The sequence below is a fragment of the Myotis brandtii genome, unplaced genomic scaffold (assembly GCF_000412655.1).
Source record: "Myotis brandtii unplaced genomic scaffold, ASM41265v1 scaffold3280, whole genome shotgun sequence".
Taxonomy (NCBI): Eukaryota; Metazoa; Chordata; class Mammalia; order Chiroptera; family Vespertilionidae; genus Myotis; species Myotis brandtii.
Genome location: NW_005362627.1, coordinates 122,551 through 148,251, shown reverse-complemented (window position 1 = coordinate 148,251; position 25,701 = coordinate 122,551). Strand labels below are relative to the sequence as shown.

Sequence of the window (25,701 nt, the reverse complement as noted above, 5' to 3'; positions counted from 1 at the left end):
CAGCGGCAGTGGCAGGAGCCTCTCCCGCCGCTGCTGCGGGGGGGCAGTAAGGAGCGAGGGGTCCCGGACTGTGAGAGCCTCGGACTGCAAGAGGGATGTCTGACTGCCGGCTTAGTCATAGTAAGCCGGCAGGTGGACATCCCCCAAGGGGTTCCGGACTGCGAGAGGGCGCAGGCTGGGCTGAGGGACCAACCCCCCCTCCCCCAACCCATCCAGTGCACGAATCTCGTGCACCGGGCCTCTAGTTATTTATAATAGCCAAGGTATGGGAAAAAATCCAGGTCACCATTGATAGATGAGTGGATAAAGATGTGTTATATATACACAATGGAGTATTACTCAGCAATAAAAAGAATTAAATCTTGTCAATTATGACAATATGGATGGGCCTGTAGGATATTATGAACTAAGTGAAATAAGTCAAGATGGAGGAAGACAAATACTGTATGATTTCATTTATATGGAATCTAACAGTACAAAACAAATTAAGAAACAAAACCAAACCCATAGATATGCAGAACAAGCTGGTGGTTGCCAAAAGGGTGGAACATAGGCGGACAAGTAAAATAAATAAATAAATAAATAAATAAATAAATAAATAAAGGCTAGCTACTCTCCCTCCTACATGCTTGATCCCATTTTCTTTATTGTGATCATATAATTTATTGTTCAAGAAGAGACACTATTGAGAGTGAAGGGGGACACTATTATTAATGAAGCCAGGACTATTGGCAAATGCCAGGATTGTGCTTTAAACACTTGAAAAAAAAATGAGTTCTTTTGTATTAATGAAAATTTACAGATCTACAGTCATATTCCTGAGTTCTGTTTTAAGGGAATTCATTTTTTGGTTAAAATAACCGAAAGCTAACAAACAGTTCTCAACAATGTTTGTTATGTGAAAGACCTGAGAGGTGGGGGAGGGGTGTTTACAGTTCCTTGCTGATCCCAGGCAAGGCTAATTATACTTGCTCAGAGTATTTCCTATGGCTGTGTCCCCCAGGGTGGCCGAATGGGTAAGTTGGGTTCTTGGCAACTAGAGTAGAAAAGGGCTAGATGATGGCAGCAACCACTTATTCAGTGATTAGGACTGGAAGGCTTCCAACATTTGGAGATTATTGCAGTGGAAGAATAAACCAGGTCTCCACACGAAGTAACTATTCAAGGAGTAGCAATCTGGTGTCCCTCTACCTTCTCCCACTTGCTTGCTTTATTTGATTCCTGCAAGATGTGAACTTCCCATTTCAAACACACTAGTGCAATTCACACGTTGAAGGAAAATCACCTCTCTGGTGAGCCATAAGTTTGTCTTTACTGCTACACAAAAGAGTCCATTTTATTCTTAGAATAGAGAAAAGGCTCAATTTGAAAGGAAAAAACCCCAGTCGGATGTTTTCTTACATTCTGTATTATATATGGGCATAGACACTGGAGTTCAATGAGTGGGCAGTGATAAACTCCAGACTCTTGAGTTCTCAAAAGTTTCATTAGCTTTAACAGCAACTCATAATGCAAGCTAGAAGGACCAGACAATTCTCAGAGTGATCTGCACTTAGTTGTAGGCGAAGAGAAAAAGTGGAATTATGAGGCCTTTTATCATTCTTATTTGGAAATGTGCTTTGCCTTGAAAAGCTGAACACTGGATGATTCTGAAATTTTCTGTTTAACTTATAGTTTTTACTTTTTATTAAAAAACCATTGTACAATCGCAGTTCTTCAACAAGACATGTATCACATTAATTCATGCTCAACTTCCTTCATTAAGTCACTCATGTATGCAATGTTTAAACATCGATTGTGCACCTCCTATGTGGGTGCTGGACGTAAAATGATAAATTAGACATGGCTCCATACCTACGTTGGTATTATTGTTAATCTCTACTCCACTGTCTAACCACATGACAAGGACAAGACATGAAGTTCATGCTGAAAATACCTGGGTGGATGGAGGAAGTGATCTCAAATCGGAATTGCAGCTGTCCACTCACATGATCTGTTGGGAGCCTGCGGCCGAGTGTGTAGCTGACCACCCTATCCCTGGAAGGAAATAAGCATCATCACAGATCTGACCAATACCTCTTCATCCAAAGACCATACCAGCAGATGAGACAGGCATGCCAGGGTGGCCCTGCTATTTGGAGGTGATAATCTCCTCCAGTACTTATAAGATGGTCTTAAGGTAAACATGGGAATGTACATCTGATCAACAACAATGAAAAACCTCAAGAAAATTCTTATCAAATATTCTAAAGTAGCAGTTCCCTTTCTGAAGCACTCCACAGGGTCTTCAGTATCCACGATTGTATCCTCTCTTACACATTGTATATTTACTGCAAGACCTGCACCTGCTGCTGGCCCTGTCCGTTATTAAGGGTGTACTTGGAAAATATCAACATGCACAGAAAAACCAAGCAAAGGAAATTCATATCTTTTTTTCTCTCTTTAGAACACAAGTTGGCAAATTTTCTGTAAAGTGCCTGTTAGTAAATATTTTCGGCTTTGTAGGTAATGAGGTCTCAGTCCCAACCACTCAACTCTGCCATTGTAACATGATAGCAGCCCTAGGCAATAAGTAAACTAATAAGCATAGCTGTGTTCAAATAAAACTTCCATTGATAGAAACAGAAATGAATTTCACATCATTTTAATGTATCACAAACTATTACTCTTCCTTTGCTTTTTCCCAACCATTAAAAATGTAAAAAGCTCATGGCTGCACAGAAACAGGTGTTGGGCCAGATTTGGCCATGGGCTGCAGTTTGCTGACTGCTACTCGAGAATATCTGATAAGGATTTCAATCGCATGTTTACCCTATGGCGTGTCTTTCCAGGAGCCTCTGAACCGGCATTGAAAGCTTTCCCAAGAAGCGCTTGATGATGGGCCGGCTCTTGGCAAACTTGTCCTTCACCTCAATTTCCAGCACGTCAGTGGGCAATGACACAAAGCTGAATTGCTGCAATGAAATAATATGTCGTCTCAGTTAACTGAGAGTTGTGAAGGCTGGCCAATTCCCAGTCCATCTGCTTGGATAATAAAGTCATGGTAAAACATCCCAATGGCAGTATATATACGGAGTGCCCCCCAAAATGTATACACAGTTGATAGCTCAGTTTTAAAAATGAAATGTATTTTGTTAAACATTGTCTTTATAATTGTTCAAAGTGCGTGTATACATTTTGCGGGGACACCCTGTATATGTATCAAGGTCTTAGAATGCTCCAAGCCCTGTTTACTCAGTAAAAGAGTAATGGCAATGATGAGGTGCTTCTTCAGTGCTTAAAAATAAGGTTATTCTCTGAGATTCAAATAATAAAATCAAGTCACCTTAAGAAGAAAGAATACTATTAGGTACCACCACACTTGACTAAAGGTATTAAAATTCTTAAAGTAAGAAAAACACACAAAATCACCTATAATAAAGGAAATGCACTTTTAATAAATAATTCAGTATCTTTTTTTCATGATTAAAATGGCAGATATTTTTTAAAAGAATGATCATACCTCATGCTCTTGAGAGTGGGAAAAGACAAGAACTCCCACACTGTATTGATGGGAATGTAAATTGATTCGATCTTTGGGAAGAGAATTGGCAATATTTACTGGCATTTAAACTGCAAATTCCATTCAAAGCAGAATTCTACTTCTAGGCATTTTCCTTCTGCATTAACTTGCACAAGCATGCAAAACAGATATTTTCATGGGGGGTTCAATGGAGCAGTATTAGCAATAGCAAAAGACTGGAAAGACTAAACATATCTATCGATAGGGAACCAGATATGTGAAGTATGATAAATCTTTGAAACAGAAAACTCTCTGCTGTCATTAAAAAGAAACAGGCAAATATGCACTGACATGAAAAGATACTTGACAAACTAAGAGAAAAAGCAAGGCATTGAAGAATATGAAGAGTGAGATTCCATTATACTTTGCGGATAAAATGCCTGGAGCGGTACACTCCAAACTGAACTCTAGGAAGTGGGCTGGTAGGAGAAGGGAGAAAGCAGATCTTTTTCACTGAGCAATTTTTTAAAACAGCATATTATATAACTTTTTAAATAAAGGCAACAACAGTTAGTCTTCAGATGGTTGTCCACATCAAACTTACAAATTAATTATCAATAATGCACCTGAACAACCATCTGAAGACTAGCTGGACAGAAGTCCTATAAGTGAGGATACACAGAAGAAGCCACATAGAGACTGTTAGGAGGGGCTGAGACAAAAAATGGTCTGGCGCACACTCGTGTGCAGAAGTTGAGAATCTGGAGCCATATCTCCGTTGCAGAGGTTTCCCCTGAGGAGGGAGGGGTCTCAACCCTATGCCAGGTTCCCAGCTTAGAGCACCAGTGCTGGGAATAGGAGCCCACATAGCATCTGGCTGTGAAAATCATCGGGGATTCTCTCTGCCCTGATCAGATGGAAGGCTGCTGGAAACCCAGGCATCCTCTTAAAGGGAAATCACACAAAATCTTGCTTGCAGGCACTCACCCTTGGCTCCAGTGGAGGGATGGCGGGTCATAGGATGCCAGAATCATACAGAGAATGAGTTGTGTGGTTTCGGGGAAAGTCTAAAAGGACAGGATCAGATGGAAGGCTGCTGGAAACCCAGGCATCCTCTTAAAGGGAAATCACACAAAATCTTGTTTACAGGCACTCACCCTTGGCTCCAGTGAAGGGATGGCAGGTCATAGGATGCCAGAATCATACAGAGAATGGGGAAAGTCTAAAAGGACAACCACTAATGTCCCTGTATCAAGTCCCTCTCCCACACTGCCCCGGATGCCATTTGTCCTGGGTCAAAGCACCCAATCCACATGGGATTAGCCAGGGGAGCTACACTAGCCCCACCCTGACATGATGACTCCCAGATGAAGTGGCCTACCCAAAGCACACGTAGCTGTAAGCTCTGCTGGCAGTAACCAGGATAGGCACACATTGCAGTCTTTCTTTAAAAAAATCTCAACCAGAGCAGTAGGAAGTTTAAAGTATAATTCCACTTCCCTTATGTACACTGAAAAGCTCTAGTGCTGCTCATGTGGGTCAGGGTTAGTTAAGCCTAGGAAGTAGGGTATAATTTAAGAGACAATGAAAAAGCATTTGCCCCCAAATATTTAATTAAGGATGCTTGAGGGCTCTACATCGGAGATGGTCTACTTTGAAGCATTAAGGAAGGAATCTTGTCCAAAGCAAATGTCTCCAGTTGGAGTAGTACATTTCCAGCAGTAAGGGCCCAATGAAGATAATCTGAGGCTCAGATTGAGGATAACTGATTTCTCAGTTATACAACTAGTATAACTCATTTGGCCAATCTGAGATTTGAACCAAGGTTGGTGTGACGGCAAAGCTGCACTTTTACTGCGTTGGACTGTGCCACACTCATGCCCTAAACTTCCCTGCTCCCCAACCCACACAGTTTGCAGGTTATACCCTCATGCTAAAGCTAACGAACTAGGCAACTTTCTGCTAGCTCGCAAGGATAGGACTTAGTCACTGTGAGGCTGAGCCTGACACGTGGCTTTGTTGAGAAACCTTCTAGCTCCTGAATGGTGGAAGAGGCACATTTAGGAGTGAAGGGCCTTCATTAGACGAAACAAACTATTCAATGTGCCAGCAAGTTGCCTACCACTGCGTAAACCAGGAAGATGGGATGAACAATTATGCTTCCTGTCTATTTAAATCAAGCAATTTGTATTGTAGGCCTTATTCTAGGCCTATTGATTTACCTGTCCCAAGTTTTAGAATCCAGAGGGACTCATTTAAAATTTGGCACACTTGCTTAAGGACCACATGTATGAAAAGAGTGTGAGAATTCTCAGATCAAAATGCTTCTCTTCCTTCTCCCACAGAAAGGCAGAGGAAAAGGCTGTCCTGCTTTCAGGCACAGGTTTAGAACCAAATTAAGTGACTACTATATGGCTGGTGGTATAGTGGTGAGCATAGCTGCTTTCCAAATTAAGTGACTACTATATGGTTACTGAGGGTGGGTACTGCCTTGAGGGACTCTATCAGGAACCCATAGAGAACATGACTCCCTTCTAAGACCAAGAGAGCCACGAACTTAGCAGCAGAGTTTAGGGCTCCAAGAAAGCAGGTAATAACACACAGGCTTCTTTTCAGGGCCCACGGCACTCACCTCAGTCTGCCAGATGGGGTTCACAGTGTTGCCTATGATTTTAGATCTCCTCTCCTGCCCATGGTGAGGGAGGGCAGGGAAGATGCTGTGCTTCCCAGGCTGGATGGAAATCTTCAAGTAAGGATCTGGGTTGAAAAACATCCCTTTCTTCAACCCCATGGCCTGGAAATCTATAAAATAAATGATACTGTGTTTCAGTGAGGTTGAAGAACATATCAGGCCTTTCATAAGAAGAAAGGTCTATCTAAAACTTTGAAAATTATTTCACTCTTTAGACTATTTCTACCTCATTACAAATGTGGACTGATATGTCTAAAGAAGCCACTATGTGAAACACTTAATGACATGTATTATATTATTTTGGTGAGAAATCCTTATAATAAATAAACATAACTGGCATTATAGTCATTATGCTTTTTAAGAGGACCATTGGCCCTTACTGGACTGGACTTAAGTGTTTTTCAGGCAGGCTAAGATAATGGGGTTGGGTGAGCACCTGAGGGTCACTTCAGAAAACTTGGGTCGACCCTGAAGGAGGAAATCTAGGTAAAAATTTTGCAAAGTGGAGACATTAAAAAAGCAAGCATTGTAGTCAAATAATAAATATGTTCTTCAATATCGTCTTCAATAATAAGAGAGAATTGGAAGAAATAAAGAGAAATAGAAGGGTGGTTAAAAGAGCAAAGAAGATGGACAGTGGAAGAATGAAAAAAGAAAACATGGCCTCTATGGAGTCAAGTGCATACCAGTGAGTAGAATTTTGAATAACTACGCTGTCAGGAAAGGCAAGGCTTTGAAAACTGAACTGTTCCTTGGCAATGAGTCTGTAATGAGCTTACCTGGCAAAGAATGTCATATGCGCCATGATTTGTTGCTGGGAGAAATAAGTATATTCTGTGTGACTCCACTGGGAGAAGACTCACAGAAGCTCACCACTGATTCCCTCCAGACATCACCCAGGCACTGCTGAGTAGCCATGAGTATGATTATATGCTGTTCTAGTGGGTCACCAAATCTGGGGTGTTGTTGGGGTCATTGACCGACAGTGTGACAGACGTAGATTTATTCATCATAAAATAATATGACTACCATCACCTCTACCAGGTCCTATTTATTAGCTAGTTACTAAATTCTGAGAACTATACTATGACCTTCAAATACATTATCTGATTTAATTCTAACCATAAACTCTATGAGGTAGATATGATATTACTAATTTGAGGAAGAGAAAAATGGAGGCTTATAAGTTAAGTGACTTGATGAAGTTGTCAGAGCTGGTCAGTATCAGAAATCAAATTGGAACCTGTCTCTTTGATTACCAAGAATGTGCATTTAATCAGTATATTATATTACCTTTCAATAAAACTATCAATATTGGCATAGGTTAATTTCTCAAGTATAAATAGGTTTTTTTGTGATCTCTGAGCTTATGGCCTTTATTATTTTCCTTCTCCCCAAGTACCCTTTATAAACATTTCTGTTTCTTGTCTTTTTTGAAATTAAATTTATTGGGGTGACATTGGATAATAAATATTTTACAGATTTCAAGTATGTAATTCTATAATACATTATCTGTATATTGCATTGTGTAGCCACCTCCAAAGTCAAATCACCTTTGGTCACCATATATTTGACCCCTTCTAACCTTCACTAACCCATCTGCCTTGTTTGTTCATTTGTTGCTTTAAGTTTTATATCACACATATGAGTGAAAGCATATGATACTTAACTTTTTGTGTCTGACATTTTACTTAGCATGAGGTTCTCAAGATCCATCCATTTTGTCATAATTGGTAGCATTTCAGCTTTTCTTTTAGTATTCCATTGTCTATATGTTCCACATCTTTATCTAATTATCTATTGAGGGACAATATGGTTTCTATGTCTTTGCCACTGTGAATAATGCTGCAATAAACATGGGGGTGCATATATTTTTGTGAATAAATGTTTCAAAATTTTCAGGTACATACCCAGAAGAGGGCTTGCTGAGTCATATGGTAACTCTATTTTTAATTTTTTGAGGAACTTACATAATGTTTTCCATAGTGGGATTTTGATGGAGATTGCATTAAAACTGTATATTGCTTTGGATAATATGGTCATTTTAACTATGTTGATTCTTCTAATTCATGAACACAAAATATGTTTAATTTATTGGTGTTTTCCTCTATCTCTCTTAATAATGTCCCGCCAACCAACTGCCTCTCTGAGATGGAGGTAGCTGGGTGTCCAGGTAAGAAGCCTTGACTGGAGTGGAGGGCTGAGGAGGGGCACACTGACAGGCCACGGGCCTTCAGTGCAGCACGCATCCCTCGTGGCCCCACCATTCCATTAAGCCCCATGCCCAGGGCGAATGAAACGGTATTGTGTTTTTAATTTCAAATTCCACTTGTTTATTGCTGGTGTATAGAAAAGTGAGTGACTTTTTGTATATTATCCTTGCATCCTGTAACTTTTCTATAACCGCCTATCAGTAAATCATTAGACACACATGTCCTTTACTGGTGCTCACTTAAACATGAATAGCCCCAGTTGACTGTCCATCTCTCAAGGACAGTGCATGAGTGTGATCTCAGATCTCTGACATTTATGGCCTGTAACAGTTGTTGGTTTGACAACAAGCTAAGGCAATAGTTTCTCAAACTGTACTCACCAGAATCCTAGAGCTTCATGCCATTGCATATCCCCAAGACCACTTAAGGTGAAATTGAGTGTGTGGGGCTCTGAACTTTCTAGAGAATTTTAGCCAGAGCAACTCAGTTTTTCTTTATACTTTTCACGTTGAGATTATTTTAGATTTACAGAAAGTTGCAAAAATAGTACAATGTCCTTTACCCATTGTTAACATATTACAGTGCTATGGTACATTATAAAAATGAAAAAATTAACTAAATTACTCTTAACTAAATACTAATAAACTAAATTAAAGACTTTACATGGCTTACACTGGTTTTTCCACGAATGTACATTTTTGAGCAGCTCAATTGGGCTTAATTAAGATTTTATTTAGACAAAGGGTCTGCCAGCTGCTTCTCTCCCCAGGATTTCCCTTACTTCCACTTTAGAAAAACTCTCAATTACTGCTACTTGGCAACGGAGGAAAAGTAGAATTAGCAGTTTCTCCTCTCATCATCTCAGAGTGCTTATGCATCTATTATTTATTGAATCCTCCATATCCTCATGAGGCCAGGGGAAATGAAGCTGATATTTTTAATTTTTGTTTTACAGATGGAGAAACTGAGGCACAGAGAAAGGTTGAGTAACTTTTAGGAAAGAGTCAAATTAAAGCGGATCTCCTGATGGTTGACATTTTTGTTCTTTCCACAAGGCCCTCAGCGAGCAAAACATACCTGAGAGAGAAAAGCTGATCAGCCTCCGACTTCCCTGCTCCTGGACAGTTTCATAAGAGCCAACGCTTTTAAAAATCTGTAAGAAGAAAAACAGGAGACAAGCATTGTCATAGATATATTCCAAAACGAACATGTCTTATTAAGTTATTTCTCTACCCTCCATGAAGGCAGCAGCACTGTGACTTTATTAGGCTATTATTGATTAAAACAAGCTTCTAGCAACCTAATGTCTTTTCCCAGGAATAGAGTGGGAAATGCTAGTGGGGATGAGGTGTACTTTTCAGAGAAATGGAAATTCAAACCACATTATTGTAATATTAGAGTCCCTTTGTAACTACTTATGTAAATAATGCCTTTTTACATTCAAATTTGCAAAAAAAAGTGTTTATTAAAGCAGACCTAAGGGACTAGAATGATAGTCAACAAATGTTCACTGTTGTAATTATAATGTGTTCTGATTTAGCAAAGTATAGTGTTAAACTGTTCTATCTCCATTTCTTCTGATCTGTCTTATTACTTAGAAATTTCCAGGAAACTCTGTTTATTAGGGAGAAACCGGTGCATGGCATTAAGAAGCAACTCTAAAGTCTCCTTTATTTAATTTCCTTCCTGAGAAATTTCAGAACACAATTTTTTACATGGATAGCCTAAAGCAATTTGCAAACCAAGTTGTGAAAATGCTTTCTTTTCCATCACTGCTCAATATATACCTGTTAATGGATTAATAAAAACAGCTAGAGTCTTGGCTTTCATTCTCTTTTAGGTACATTTTACTCAGAAATGATTCTGAGTACTTATTCAAAGGCAGAGTTATGTTTGCATACATTGTATATTTGCAAAAAATAATTTTAAAAATCTGAGTATTAGGAGATAATCTGCACTTAAGAAAGAAAAATGGAAAACAGGATAACTTGTGGCTCAAAATTCTCTTTGTTTATAGCAGGGGTGGGGAACATCCAGTCTGTGCCTTGTATAAGGTCCACGAAATCATTTGGCCTGACCCTGCCAAGGCATTAAAGGTGAATTAATTAAATGTTTGACCAAATATAAGAAGCTAATTTTTAAGTTGACAATTTTGTATGGCTTACGAATGATGTTATAAATATCCAAATGGCCCTTGGCAGAAAAAAGGTTCCCTACCCCTGGTTTATAGGTTGTGTGGGCTTGTTCTCTCTCTCTATCCTGCCTCTAATTACCCCTGATGCTGTAAGAGTTGTGATTGGATGTTATCATCAAGCTGCCTTATCCAAGATGGGGAGTAATGATGGCATCACTAGAGCTCACTACTTCAACCCAAAAAGAGTACAAAGAGATTACTAGAACACCTCCTGTTGAGCAGGTGCCTCTGATGAGCCTATGCACTTGGCTGCAGCTTGTATGAAAACCTGCTCAGTATGTCTCTACTCTTAGGCCTCATGCAAGATGCATCTCAGGGATGCTGGGCTGCTCAGCAGAGGAAACTAATTCTTTTATAGGTCTGTGACTCTACGAGTTTTATTTGATAAGGAATCAGAGGAAGACAGGGCCGGGATCAATGAGTTGAAAGGCTGGTTGGTTTAGGCATTAGCCCTCTTCGCACTGGAAAGCTCTCTCCTTCCTAGTCTGTTCTTCACTCCACCTGGCTGACACAGAGCAACAGGCATCAACAAACAGGTCAGGACTGCACCCTCAGGATGGACCACTCTTCTAACTCTCAAAGTGTCCAATATGCTCAAGCACAATCAGGGCTCAAACTTCTTTAATGTTGTGGACTTTTCTTCTCTTTCAAACCTATACCTGGGCCTTTGGCAGGCTGACCACAGTGCTGTATTTGCCTCAGTGGAACAATTGCAATGGATAGTTTCTAACTCTAGTTTAAAAATATAAACATCTAGCTTGCTCCTTCTCAGAATTTAACTTCCCCGAGGACACAACAAATATTATACTTTTAATAGAGCCTTGTAGCATTACAAGTCTAAAGTGTGTGCATTCCAATCTGTATTTTTTAAAAGTGTAAAATTAAACTGCACACTTAAAATATATATTTTTTTATTGATTTCAGAGAGGGAAGGAGAGAGAGATAGAAAGCATCAATGATGAGAGAGAATCATTGATCGGCTGCTTTTTGCATGCCCCACACTGGGGATTGAACTTGCAACCCCAGTTTGTGCCCTGACCATGAATCGAACCATGACCTCCTGATTCATTGGTCAATGCTCAACCACTGAGCCATGCTGGCTGGGCTAAACTGCACATTTAATGCTAGGCTAAAATGAGCATAAACATGCAATGATAACAATGGATAGTACATTTGTTCCTTCCTACTTAAAGTGTACATATTTTGGTTCTTCCTATTTAAATATTCTTCTCCCATCTATTCAAGGTATTTACAAAAAGGTTCTTCATCTATTGCATCAAAACAGGTCTGGTGCCAAAAGATAATGTATATCTCAGAAGCTATTAAACTCAGAGGTGAGACACTTTTAAAGCTTCATAAAATTCTACAAACTCATGGCTTTTTGCTAACATTATTTACAAAGTCATCTCAGCACCAGATTGATGGTATGCAAGTGGAGGCAGCTGTAACTGTGATAAACATTTTCCAGGAAGTAAAGATGTTTGTCTGGTCTGGAAGGTATTGCATCCTGACTTCTTGTTTAAGATGTGTTCTAAAGGCATGTTTGAGGTTAAGAAATATGCTGCATTCCCAGACAAATGCTCTACCATTTATTGACTGTGAAAATGATTTTATGCAATGCTTTATGGGTATGTGTCATTTAATTATAAGCCTAAGAAGAAATTAAAACATATGAAAATGTAAATATTTGAAACCAAGAAATTTTAAAATGTGTTCCAAAGGAAGTTTTATTATTCACTGTTATTAAGCATGAGATTATTAGAAACATCTGGCTCTCTACTGAAGCTTGACATTTCTTGTACAAAAAGTGGTATGCATTTTTATATGGTTGCCTTCAGATCTCATTCCTCTTTATTATTTTGAGATGCATGTCTGTCTATCTACCTATTAATAATCTATCAGTGTCTCTGTCACACACACACACACACACACACACACACACCAGCAAATGGAAAAGTGAAGAAGCACAGAGTTAGATCTGACCAAAGAGGAAGGAATTAGACTTACAGGAGCTGCTGAATTTTTGACCGTGACACTTGGGGTCGTAGCTCTCAGGGCTCCACTCACTCCATGGTAGTATTTGAAGCAAATCTTAGTTTCACCTGAAAGACAAAAATAAAATGGGTTTGAGAAGTAAGAAACAGCCAGGGCCAGAGAGGACACCATCAGGAACTGCAACCTAGTTCCTCCATAGGACCCTGAGAAAGCAGATACCTACTAAGAAGGGCTCCCGCGGGCTTACTGGCCTCACATTTAGAGTACAGAGGCTAGCAGCAATTTCTGCACAGGGCCTCTCACACAAACTACAGTTCAGGGAGAAGCCTGAACTGAACCGCCTGCCTCCTGTACTGAACAGCCTTGCTGCACTGTGTTCCTGCCACCAGAACCAGCCCCTATAGAGCAGTTCCTGGAATACTATTTCAACCAATAGGACTGGGGCTTTTCCCAGCCAGTCAGAGCTGCACAGCTATATCCCCATCAGCTTATTCACTGACCAATCAGAGCAGTGCCTTTTGGAGCAATGGAACTGTGAGAATTCAGAGTCCTTATTTGCATAAAGAGGAAACAATCAGGGACCAGGGAGGAGGACTTCTGTTAAATGTCAGCTCCCTTCTTGCTCTGAGAGGCCACTTTCCCTTCCCACCAAAGACTGTGTTTCCTCGGCTGAAACTCCAAAGATGTCTCCCTGGAGCACAGTGGAGCAGACCAGGGCAGGGCAGAGCGGACCGGCAGAAAGTGGAGCACAGAAAATCAATGAGGAGCAGAGCACTGCTGTCCTGTTGGAGAGAAGCCTGGCCTCAGGGCTTCGGAATGGCAGTGCTGTTTTCACAGCCATGCTATATCATAACTGAGCTGTTCCACAGCCATGCTGTATTCACAGCTGTGCTGTGTCACGATTGAACTGTTTGCATTGAATAAATTTTCCTTCTTCAATGCACCTCAAATTGTAGATTCCTGTTGGTGGAGAATGTACGCCAATGACTTTGGTGGACACTCCCATAAGCCAGGCAGGTCCCAGTGGACAATGATAGTCAACTCACAGACAGATCTGACTTCTTTCTAAAATGTGCCATATAAAATTGCTTTGGCCTTAGCATTTTTTACCCAAGTAAAATCTGTTATTTAGATTCCTCTATTAGAGGTTATTCCAAGAGGTTATTTCTTTGAAACCCTTAGTTCTAAGGTTTTAGGTAGTTTGATGCCTACCACCAGTCTGTTTCTTATGTAATTGCCTGTAACATAATTCACTGTGATTAAAAGCTTAGAAATTTGAAGGAAGATTTTGAGCAGTTATATAAACACATAGATGGGAGGCATATTTTCTAAACGGTGGCACACATCAATGATAAGCTCTCTGCATCACAATTTTTTTCTCTTTCAAAGTTCTAGAATATAAGTAGCAATGATATGGCCTTGGGGAATCATGCTGCCCGGGTTTGAAGTTCAGCTCCATTATTGAAAATCTGTGAGACAATGAGCAAGTCAACCTCCCTGTACACCCTGTCCTTTATGTGTAAATGGACCAACAATAATACGCACCTCTTAAGATTTTGGATGATAAAATAAAGTGCTTAGAGTTCAGTTAAGTGCTCAGTAAATGTTAGTGATGAAGATGATGATGAAGATGACTACATGATTATGTTATGACTCCATTACTTTCTGATATTTTTTTCTGTAGAGGAAAATATCTGTGGCCAAGCTGAGTTTAGTTCATTTGAAGGTGACCTGCTTTCCCCAATTAACTGTTGTGGGATTTTCTCTTTAAATTTGAAAATTTTGCCAGGGCAAGTCTTAATCCCTTACCTAAATTTTTGTTGAATTTATTGTGGTCACATTGATTAATAAAATTATATAGGTTTCAAATATACAATCTTATAATGCACCTTCTGTATATTGTATTGTGTGTTCATGACCTGAAGTTGGTGTCCTTCCATCACCATTTATCCCCCCTTTACCTTCTTCTATCTGCCCCATCTCTCTTTCCCTCTGGTAATCAGCATGCTCTTATGTATTTCTACGAGTTTCTATTTTTGCTTAATCTCTTCAGCTATTTCACTCAGTCCCCCCCAAACTTCTCCCACTGACAGTCTGTTTCTATTTTGTTTGTTTGTTTGTGTTGTTCATTAGATTCCATATAAGTGAAGTCATGTGGTATTTACCTTTCTCTCACTGGCTTATTTCACTTAGCATAATATCCTATGTGGTTGCAAAAGGTAAAATTTTCTTCTTTTTTATGGCAGAGCAGTATTCTCTTGTGTAAATGTACCAAAACTTTTTTTTAAAAAAAATTCACTCATCTACTAATAGACACTTGGGCTGTTTCTAAATCTTGGCTATTGTAGATAGCACAGCAATTAATATATGGGTGCATATAGTTTTTGAATCAGAGTTTCTGGTTTCTTCCAATATATTACTAGAAAATAGAATCGCTGGGTCAAAAGGCAGTTAACTTTTTAATATTTTGAGAAATATTCATACTGTTTTCCACAGTGACTGCAATAATCTGCATTCCCATTAACAGTGAAAAAGGGTTCCCTTTTCTCCACATCCTCACAAACACTTATTTGTTGACTTATTGATGACAGCCATGCTGACAGGTGTGAGGTGATATTTCATTGTGGTTTCAATTTGCCTTTCCCCGATGATTAGTGATGTTGAGCTTTCCAAATAATGTCTATTGGTAATCTTCCAAGAAGTGTCTAGGTAGGTCCTTTGCCCCTTTTTAATTGGATATTTTTTTGGTTGAGTTGTATAAGTTCTTTATAAATTTTGAATATAAATTCCTTATCAAATGTATCTTTGGTGAATATGTTCTCCCATTTGGTGGGTTGTCTTTTCATTTTGTTGATGGTTTCCTTTGCTGTGCAAAAACGTTTTAATCTGATGTAGTCCCACTTGTTCTAATTGGTCTATTCAAATTTTCTGATTTTTCCTGATTCCGTTTTGGAAGATTGTATGTTTCTAGAAATTTATTCATTTTATCCAGGTTGTCCAATTTTTTTGGCATATAGTAGTTTGTAATCTTTTCATACAATCCTTTGTATTTCTGGGTGTCGGTTGTACCTTCACCTCTTTCATTTCTGATTTTATTTATTTGGGCCCTATCCTTTTTATGAGTTTGGTTAAAGGCTTGTCAATCTTGTTTATCTTTTCAAAGAATAAGCTCTTGGCTTCATTAATCTTTTGTATTGTTTTGTTAGTCTCTATGTCATTTATTTTCACTCTAATCTTTATTATTTTTGTCCTTTTACTTACTCTAAGCTTTGTTTGTTTTATTTTTCTAGTTATTTTAAGTGTAAGGTTAGATTGTTTATTTGAGATTTTCTTTGCTCCTTGTGAAGAAAGAACCAAATTATCTATTCAGTAACATTATTTAGCAAGATCAATGAACTGAAATCTACTAATATTTCATTTATAAAACAGATGTGAGACAAACATAAACCACATCCTCAAAAACAATATTAACTTAAGGAAAAGCAATTTTCACTCAAGAAGCCATAATCACTGTGAGTCAGTCTCAATAATTATCTACTAGTAGAAGGTGTAATAAAAAGTAAAATATCTTTAAAAAGATTAAGAAGAAATGTAATAATATGATATAATTTAAATTTTGAGTCTGAAGATTATTTAGCTTTACTAAAAGGAAACAGCAATTGCAATACTTTCAAAGCAACAATCAACATTAATGGTACAAAACCTTAGGTCTTCCCAGTCTATCCTACATGGCAATCTATTCATGTGTATTTGTTTTTTTAAAATATGAATTAAAATGAATTGTTAGAAATAAACAGCTTAGAGAAATGCTGTGTTCATTGGCAAGGCATCTAACATTGAAGATTGTGCTGTATATGTACAGACTTACCACTGTACAAGTTATTTAAATTTAAAACTGATATTACCTGTTGAATTTAATTAAGTAAGAGTTTTAAAGCCCCTCATGTATAAGGCCCTGGCTTTGGACCAACACCAAAATGAAGATGTCACCTTTTATACAGCCTTGTCCTGATTCTTTTAATTTCAGCAGCTTGCATCCAATAACTCATTCAAAACAAAATCATATAAGTTTAAAAGCCATATCAAGTTGCACACAAAAACAAAACACTTTGCCTTACTAGAAACAGTCCTGAAAAACATGTTTTTTTTACTTGATACTAAATGATATTTTTGTAGTAAAAGTCTCACTAAAGTAATACATGACTCTAACAGAAACAATAACTTTACCATATTACACAATATTATAGTGATTTCTTAAAATTTTGTAATTTGGTAAAGATAGCATCTTACCTGGATTGGAACTTCCAGAAGTGATTTAGACTGCTATATTATGGACTGAGTATATTATCCTTGTAATTTTAAAATAACTGAAAAAATAAAGTCATACATTTTAAATACATAGGGAAGATGTTCACATCCTTAAGCATTTCACAGTTGCCTCACCTAGAAAAACTGCCTTGTGATAAAGTCATGTTTTTCTAATAGCTAAATTATGACTTGAATAAAAAGGTTAATTGCAGCCTTTTTGAAGTAGTCGTGATGACTGATATCTCTTTTTACACGAAAAACATATATTATTTGAATTATTTCCTATTTAGAGCAGTATAAATCCTATACTAATGCTTTCAAATACAGAATCCAGCAAAAGTGGGAGACTCATTAAAATGAAGCATTATGTGAAATGACCCTAGAATTTTAAATTATAGGAAATACTTATTTCAGGTGCTAGACTCGAAGGTCAATTCCAAACTCAAAAACAACTTCCTAAATGTATTTTGTTTCCTATTTCAGTGCTGGTGATTCTCACCCTCGAGAGTGTTTCTGATTTCTAGGATCATTGCACGTGGAGTATTTGCTAAAAGGCAATTACAGTTTTCCTCTTCCTGCTAGGATAGAGTAATTGTAGCAGATGAATGCTTCTGCTTCTCACTAGATAAGATGATTTTAAAACAAAATGTTTAAGGCATTACAGAGCCTTGGAAGCAACAGGGACTACAAATTCTAGACAGAGGAGACCGGTAGGATGAGCTGATAACCTACAGCCCCTTTCACTTTGTGGCAGAGAGACCAACAGGGCTTCTGGTGGCCATATGGGGCCAGAGTGCAGGACTGGTTTCCCTTCAGACATTTGAATCCTGAAACCTTCAGAGAAAAAGACTAAACATTTAAGCATGAAAACATCTGAAAGGCAGAGCCTACATTTTCTATTTCTCTCTTTTTAAAAAAATACATTTTATTGATTTTTTTTACAGAGAGGAAGGGAGAGGGATAGAGAGTTAGAAACATCGATGAGAGAGCAACATCGATCAGCTGCCTCCTGCACACCCCCTATTGGAGATGTGCCCACAACCAAGGTACATGCCCTTGACCGGAATCGAACCTGGGACCCTTCAGTCCACAGGCCGACACTCTATCCACTGAGCCAAACTGGTCAGGGCTCTATCTCTTGATACTGAGGAGACCTGGCAGGGAGAGGGGAAGGGGAGGGCCCTGGTGAAAATCCTCAGCTTTCTATGAAAGCCTTGGAGAGAGGTCCCTAGGAAGAGGTTTCATGATATTGGAGCTTGAGATGCAATGTGCTATCAAGGTAAACCAGGGCAGAGCTCAAACTCATGGCTATTCAGAAGTGTGGATAAGTGGTTATGACCTTGATCATACACAGATCTTAGGGATGATAGTTTGGGCAGGGTATCATTCCTGATATATGGTCACCAGACATTCCTGTGACCTTATTTAACAGGGCTGATGTGTTACCAGCCCGGGAGCACCACTTACACAGAAGTTGCTGTAGCTGTTTAGGAAAAGAGTCTGCAGACACTGGAAAACCTGGGAACTACTAACACACAGTGATAGTGCATGCTTTTGGTCCACAGGCAGGGTCTCCCTTTCCACAACATGTTGAGCATGCCACTTGGCGGAACTGGAAACTTCACTTTGGGGCTCTCAAACACATCTTTTTCCTGGTAGACTCAGAGATGAATCTATTCCAGATGATCAAGGATTACCCTGGAGGAAAGTGTGCCGAACAGTAGAAGTAACAGAAGACCCTCCTGCACACCAAATTCTGTCTTTGGCTTAAGTGGGAGGTGGTCACGTGCGTTATTTCAAGCAAGAGGAGCATATTTGGTGAGTAAACAGCCCTAATCCAACGCAAACATCCCAATGCTAGCTATTCCCTTCCTCTACACTTCCTTTAGGTGGCAGGTTCACCGCTTTAGGAAATTCTTCCTACCATGCGTCCAGTTAGCTCCGTGCCCACTGCCAGCTTGGAGCCTCCTATAAGCTTCGCATTCTCCTCCTACATTTAGTAAAAAGGGTCTCAGGACACCTTTCCTGATTCCCAGCCTTCTTCCCATCCTCTGTGGGTGGCAGCAGCTTCTAATGACTTCTTATTCTGCGCTCCGTGGCAGGACCCGCCTACAGAAGGCGCTGCAGGGCTGCGCGGCGGAAACTGCACCAGAGGTCCAGCATGGAGCTGAGCTAGAGGCTGGGGGTGGGGTGGGGGGAATGGTTGCCCAGCGTCCAGTCCAGGAAGGGGATGGATCTTTGAAGAGTCCAACTCTTGTGCGCTTTGTGCGCCTGTAAGGTCAGTGGATCACTCTGTGTCAAGCACTAAGAGCTTCCATTCAACTGGTTCTGATGTGTGAATGTTCTTTTCTCTTTTCTTTTAAAAAATTGTTTGCCTAAAATGTATTTTTCTCCAATTTGGGAACTGCCTGTAATTAGACTAGTGGAGAGGTCTAATTGTAAATTACTTTGTTTTTCCATGTTCCCTTACTTTTTACTCCCACCGCTTTTTTTTTTTTTAAGGATTGACATAACGTACTCTTCCCTCTCTGACAAATATTTCATGTTCTTTATATTGTTACAATAGTCATCTTTTCCTTCACAAAAAAGTCAGCCAGGCCTTAAAGGTTTAATTTTCACTAGAAACTCATGTTCTGTTATAGAAAACTCATGCTGTAAAATAAGCCACTTTTTTTCAGGGATAACTATTACTGGAGAGAGAAAGAGATGAAGAGGTTTTAAATATAAGAACAGAAGTCCCAATGAAAAGGCTTTGAATGTATAGGTTCAAATTTCTGGCATTTCTATAAAAAAATAGGAATGTTTTGTATGTGATTCTGTGGTAGAGGGTTTAGTATTTATAACTGTATTTTCCCCCAAGAATATGGGAGGCATAATGACATAGTTCCTCCCTTAAAAAGTGAGTTTTCTGGCTTGTGTTCTAAGCTCATAGGCCTTTGAGCAACCTGGGAGAGATGGGTGCTCATTCTGGTGAAGCTGAAAAAAGACAATTTTCTCCTTTTTCTTTTCTGTTTTTGTTTGCCTTCTCCTTTAAGTAACACAACTGGTTGGCAATGTGGGTCTACATACAGACCAGGTTTTGCAAACTATGGCTTTGCTTGGAAAGAGGGAAACAGGGTTTAGATTAGAAGCTGCTGGACAATGCGTTTTCTAGATTTCATGGGTGTTGGTGGGTACCATACAACTCTAGACTATCGAAAAACTGGGATACAGAGATACTGATATCTCAAATGAGATTTTTTGAGGAGTTTTGTACATTTTTATATTATTTGGACTCTGTACTCTTCTTTGGTGTCCAAAGTTGGTGTGTATGACTGAGATGACTGGAGACTTGTTGCTCTGTCAGAAACTTCTGGGGGTACATCTGACCTGTCCCAGATGGGTGCACAAGAGGAGTGACAAGTACCTGGGCAGGCACACATGGTTGGTTTCCCTTCAGACATTTGAATCCTGAAACCTTCAGGGAAAAAGACTAAACATTTAGTCTGTCCCAGATGGGTGCACAGGAGGAGTGACAAGTACCTGGGCAGGCACACATGGCGTGCAGGCAGACTTCCCTGACTTCTGTGGGTCTTTGTCCTTACCACGGAAATTGCAGCTGTGCGTGACCACAGATCTGGCTGAAGGCTCCGTGGGTCAAAAGAGAAAAGAGCAAGTAGAGAAAGAAATACCCCACTTTCCCACTGCTCTTCTAGTGTCTACTTCCTAGCAGCAAAGGAAGAGGAATTACTAAACTGGTTGGTCAGAGTCCTAGTGTGGATTGGGCCATGTTTGTCAGACAGCAGAGTCCTCTGCTTTAAAAGATGGTACCTCTTTGCCACCTCCTTATTCCAAAAAGTTAGATTGGTCAGTCAACTCCATTCTCTCTCTATGGCACCCTCTTGCTTTGTGTCTGACCAGGGACCACCTGGCTCCCTCCCTCCACCCATATTGCTCTGTCTTCCTCCAGATGGCTCAGTTGCCATCTGAGGCTGTTGCCCTTGAGCGTAAGACTCATGCTTCTTGCATTGGAGGTATGAACATTAGCTTAATTAATTCATTCATTAATTCAATAAATACTTATAAAGCCCATCTAAGGAAAAATGCTAGCAATAAATAATATTTTAAAATGTTATACAGTGCTGAAATTATGTATCATTTTTACTTTGATTTTCCCCCAAATTTTCTGTAGGAGATAAGTAATACTTTTAGAATTGTGTACACAAATGGGATTCATGCACACATAACAAATACATAAAATTGAGGAGATTCTGGATGTAGTGTTTGAAATCTTGGATAACCTCTGTCTTCTAATTTGACTTTCTCTACAGTTTTTATGGTGCAGCCTGAGCTCCCCACAAAGAATAATCTGGATGGGAGGAAGGCTATATGGGAATCATCTCAACTTTCCTTCCTCTGGTCAAGGATTTATTAGCCCCGTGAGGTCTGAGAAAATATTTGATGTCCAAATATTTTCTCTGACAATCACTGTGGGAGGTGATCCCCCATCACTGATTCCAACTTCAAAGTTTTATCCAGGATATTACCTGATACCCCACCCTCCAATGGGCCAGAAGTCTATACTGAAGTTCTACCTTGCACTTGGACTTCTAGTGGGGGGAGACTTTCTGGCCTACTTTGGTCTTATTAGGACATCATAGTGGCCAAAAGGTCAGATTGCCTAGGCTCAAATCCTGGTTCCACCATTTGTTACTCCCTGTAAATATTGTATCAGCTATATTATCTTTCTGCCCCTCAGGCTTCTTATCAACAAAAGGGAAAATAATGTCTTACGCCTATGGTTTTTATGAAGATTAAATGAGCAATACATGTGAAGTACTCCACGTGGTGCCTGGAAAATCAGGAGAGTGCAGATATGCTTAGCTGATGCTATTACTATGATCATCTCTCTACTCAGGATGAAGACTTACCCCAAATGACAACCCAGGGGTCAGATCTTGTAACCCATGCTCAGATCCCCAGAGACAAGCACAGACTGCCCTCCTGGGATGACCCCAGCCACCTTCATGCCCATCTGCCGTGTCTGTTGTATAATTGGATATTGTGGTAATTAGCTTGCCATGCCCTTCAGACATGGCCTCACCCACTTGGCTGTAAGTCTAGACACAGCATCATCTTAGTTAGGTCAGTTTCTCTCACCTGACCCACATATTCTCCTGCCAAATTTGGCCTCTCTCTGCCCTCATCTGTCCAAAGAAATATTACTCAGACTGATATCAGATGGTTTACTTCTTATGTTTTCTTCTAGGAGTTTTATGGGTTCAACATCTGTAAAACAATTAATATGATCCATCACATCAAACAAAACCAAGTATAAAAAAAATCAATAGATGTAGAAAAAGGACTTGACAAAACTCAACATCCATTTATGATAAAAAGACTATCAACAAAGTGGGTATAGAAGGATCTTATCACAACTTGATAAAGGCTATATATGACAAATTAACATCATAGTCAATGATAAAAAGCTGAAAGTTTTTCCTCAAAGATCAGGAACAAGACAAGGATGCCTACTTTCACCACTGTTATTCAACAGAAAAAGGACTTGACAAAACTCAACATCCATTTATGATAAAAAGACTATCAACAAAGTGGGTATAGAAGGATCTTATCACAACTTGATAAAGGCTATATATGACAAATTAACATCATAGTCAATGATAAAAAGCTGAAAGTTTTTCCTCGAAGATCAGGAACAAGACAAGGATGCCTACTCTCACCACTGTTATTCAATATAGCACTGGAAGTCTTAGTCACAGCAATCAGATAAGAAAAAGAAATACAGGCATCTAAATAGGAAAGGAAGAAGTGAAACTGTCACTATTCACAGATAAAAGGATCCAGCAAAAATTAATAAAATTAATTCACAAATTCAGTAAAGTAGCAGAATACAAAATTAACACACAGAAACTTGTCACGCACTAATAATGAAAAATCAGGAGAAATGAAAAAAATCCCATTCATAAATGCATAAAAAACTAGGCGTAAACTTAACCAAAGGAATAAAAGACCTCTACCTGGAACCTATAAGACACTGAAGAAATAAATTGAAAAGGACATAGTTAAATGGTAGGATATACTGTGCTCACAGATCGGAAGTATTAATATTATTCAAATGACCATACTACTTAAAGCAATGTACAGATTCAGTGCAATTTCTATCAAAATACCAATGTCATACTTCTCAGAACTAGAACAAATAATATAAAATTTGTATGAAACCACAAAAACCCCAAATAGCCAAAGCAATCTTGAAAAATAAGAACAAAGTTGGAGGTATCATGCTCCCTGATCTCAAACTATACTACAAAGCTATAGTAATCAAAACAGTATGGTACCAGGGGAAAAAGAGCAACAGCAGCAACAACAACAACAAAATCCAGACACACAGATCAATGGAACAGAATAGAAAGCCCAGAAATAAATCCTTGCTTATATGGTAAACTAATCTATGACAAAGGAGGTAAGAAGATACACTGGAGTAATAACAATCTCTAACAAGTGGTGTTGGGAAAATTGAACAGATACATGCAAAGAAAATGAAACTGAACCACTCTCTCATACCATACACAAAATAAACTAAAATGGATTAAAAACTGAAATGTAATTGCTGAAAGTATTGTTTCCCTCTTGTTAAGAAAAGGGGTCCTGCAGAGTGGTCAGTACATATTTCTTCCTTCCATCTCTCCATCCCTATCCTGCTCCACTCACACGTCCCAGTCATCCAGCCTATAGAGGGCTTCTTGGAAAGGCTGGTGTCATTAACTGTTCTCTGCATCCTTATGGGCCTCAAATCATCAAATGTCCTTCTGCGTCCCACCGCTTCAACATCCCCATAGGCTCTTCCCTCAGGTTGATGAGCATAAGCAAAGCCTGGGAAAAGAAATCCAGCTCCATTACCTACTACATAAGCTATCACGTGTCTCAGAGACTAAGTTTTTTCCTCAAATAAGATGGTGATGTCATCCATCTCATGCTGCTCTTGTCAGCATAAAATAAAAAGGATGTAAGAGTGTCGCCAAGAAGTTGAACACAAGTAAGTGCTAAATAAATGAGAAGTCTAATTTGATGGCTCCTTTCATGCAGTCTGTCCACATGTTCAAGCCCATCTTGATTCAATCTCTCAAGCTGCCACCTCATAGCCACTCTCACAGACACGCTGCCTGGAGGAGTGCTTTGTACATTTTGCCTCTTCTCTGTCAATGCAGATTTACTAAGACCAGGATCAGAGCCAAAACCAGGATCATTCCGAGCAAGCTGGAGTGAATTGCTCACCTTGCAGTCTTTCTCATCAGCTTGTTGACTTTTATTTTTACAAACATCACCATAATCCCATGTGACAACTCTCTGCGGATACATTCTAGACTGTGTCTTCCATGATACCTGTGTTGGCACTCAGCAGGTCACGCGGATGATGTCCCCTTTTATAGTTTCTCCTCCCTGACTGCCATATGCCTGCTCCTATGGTTTCCCTGATGTTATGTAACTATTGCTGCATAACAATCAGACCAAAAACTGAACAGCTTACACTAGAACTGTATTATTATCTCTCAAAATTATTTGAAGTGACTGGGCTCAACTTGGCAGCTCTCCCTTGGAGTCTCCCATGCTGTTGTGATGGATAGCATCTGGGCTGGACCTTTGCTGTCCCCTCGGTGGGAAAGGTTGTGGGCAGCTGGGCTGCCTGCATGCTCTCTCCACGCAGTCTCTCATGTGGCCATTTTGGGCTTCTCACAGCACAGCTATCTCGGGGCTCTAAGAGTGTGTGTCCAAAGAGGTCTGAAGTAGATGCTACCAGTCTGGTAAGGCCTCGACCTAGAAGCTGGAAGAGCATCACTTCAGCATGAAATCAGCACAGGGTCACAGAGCCTACCCAGGCCCACGGAGGGGACATGGACTCCACCTCTTAATGAGAAGAATGTCAAGGAATTTGTCGCCATCCTTAATCCTTCACACTAGATGATCTCTCTTCCCCCTTACCCTCCTCAGAGTCCATCCTCAACTCTTTGCACCTGCTTCAGTCTACCCCTCCCCTCCTGCCCTCCTGCCTTTGCAGGTGCTGTTCTTTGCCTAGAATGACCTCTCTACGACCTTTCCCCCAATACCAGTCCTTGTTTCTCACTGGCCAAGTCTGCCTATAGCTCCTCTTACCTGTGAATGGTGATCAATTCTGCGGCCCCAAACTGGGTTGAGTGCTCCTCTTCATTGACAGAGAACACAATAAGAAATACATGCTTGTCTCCCCTACTGGAATGTGACCATATATACACTTTTAATGCATTCAGAAACCTAAAGCTGTGATTCATTCTAGCATATTAAATTGTTTGATTTATATGTGTGTCCTGAGTTAGTATTTTAATTATTTGGAAGTTCAATTATGCTTTTTGTTGGTACATTTATTGACAAGATTATATTTGTACAGAATAATACATTTTTAGTATATTGATCATTCATTTGATGTATTTGCAAATATAAATATCCACCTTTTCAATTTCACTCTCACCCATTTTTCTAAAACACTGAGATATTGCTAGTCCAACAGATATATATATATATATATATATATAGTGGAGTGGGATCTTCTCAAGGTTGCCACAGAACATTTTTAAAATGTCATTTTTTTAAAGTGCTGTGCTGAACTTTTAGTTATCTTGAATATGAATTGGCAAGCCATTTGTTTATTATAGGACATTGCTACGTAACAAATTTGTATATATTCACTCAATTATGACAATAGTTTATATACTGTACAGAGCTTATTTTATATTATATTTTTCTAATGATTTTTAAGGTGTAT

At 39.4% G+C, this 25,701-nt stretch overlaps 1 protein-coding gene across 8 annotated transcripts in view; it reads right to left on the bottom strand.

Moving 5' to 3' along the window:
• The window catches only part of HECW1 (HECT, C2 and WW domain containing E3 ubiquitin protein ligase 1), a 116,225-nt gene that overhangs the window by 7,744 nt on the left and 82,780 nt on the right, over window positions 1-25,701 (bottom strand). For all 8 annotated transcript variants that reach the window (XM_014543558.1, XM_014543556.1, XM_014543560.1 and 5 more), the window contains 5 exons: window positions 12,609-12,703; window positions 9,485-9,560; window positions 6,135-6,304; window positions 2,812-2,954; window positions 1,937-2,037 (listed from right to left, as the gene is read on the bottom strand). In XM_014543558.1, the coding sequence (XP_014399044.1) occupies window positions 1,937-2,037; window positions 2,812-2,954; window positions 6,135-6,304; window positions 9,485-9,560; window positions 12,609-12,703 (585 nt within the window). The remainder of the gene's footprint in view (window positions 1-1,936; window positions 2,038-2,811; window positions 2,955-6,134; window positions 6,305-9,484; window positions 9,561-12,608; window positions 12,704-25,701) is intronic.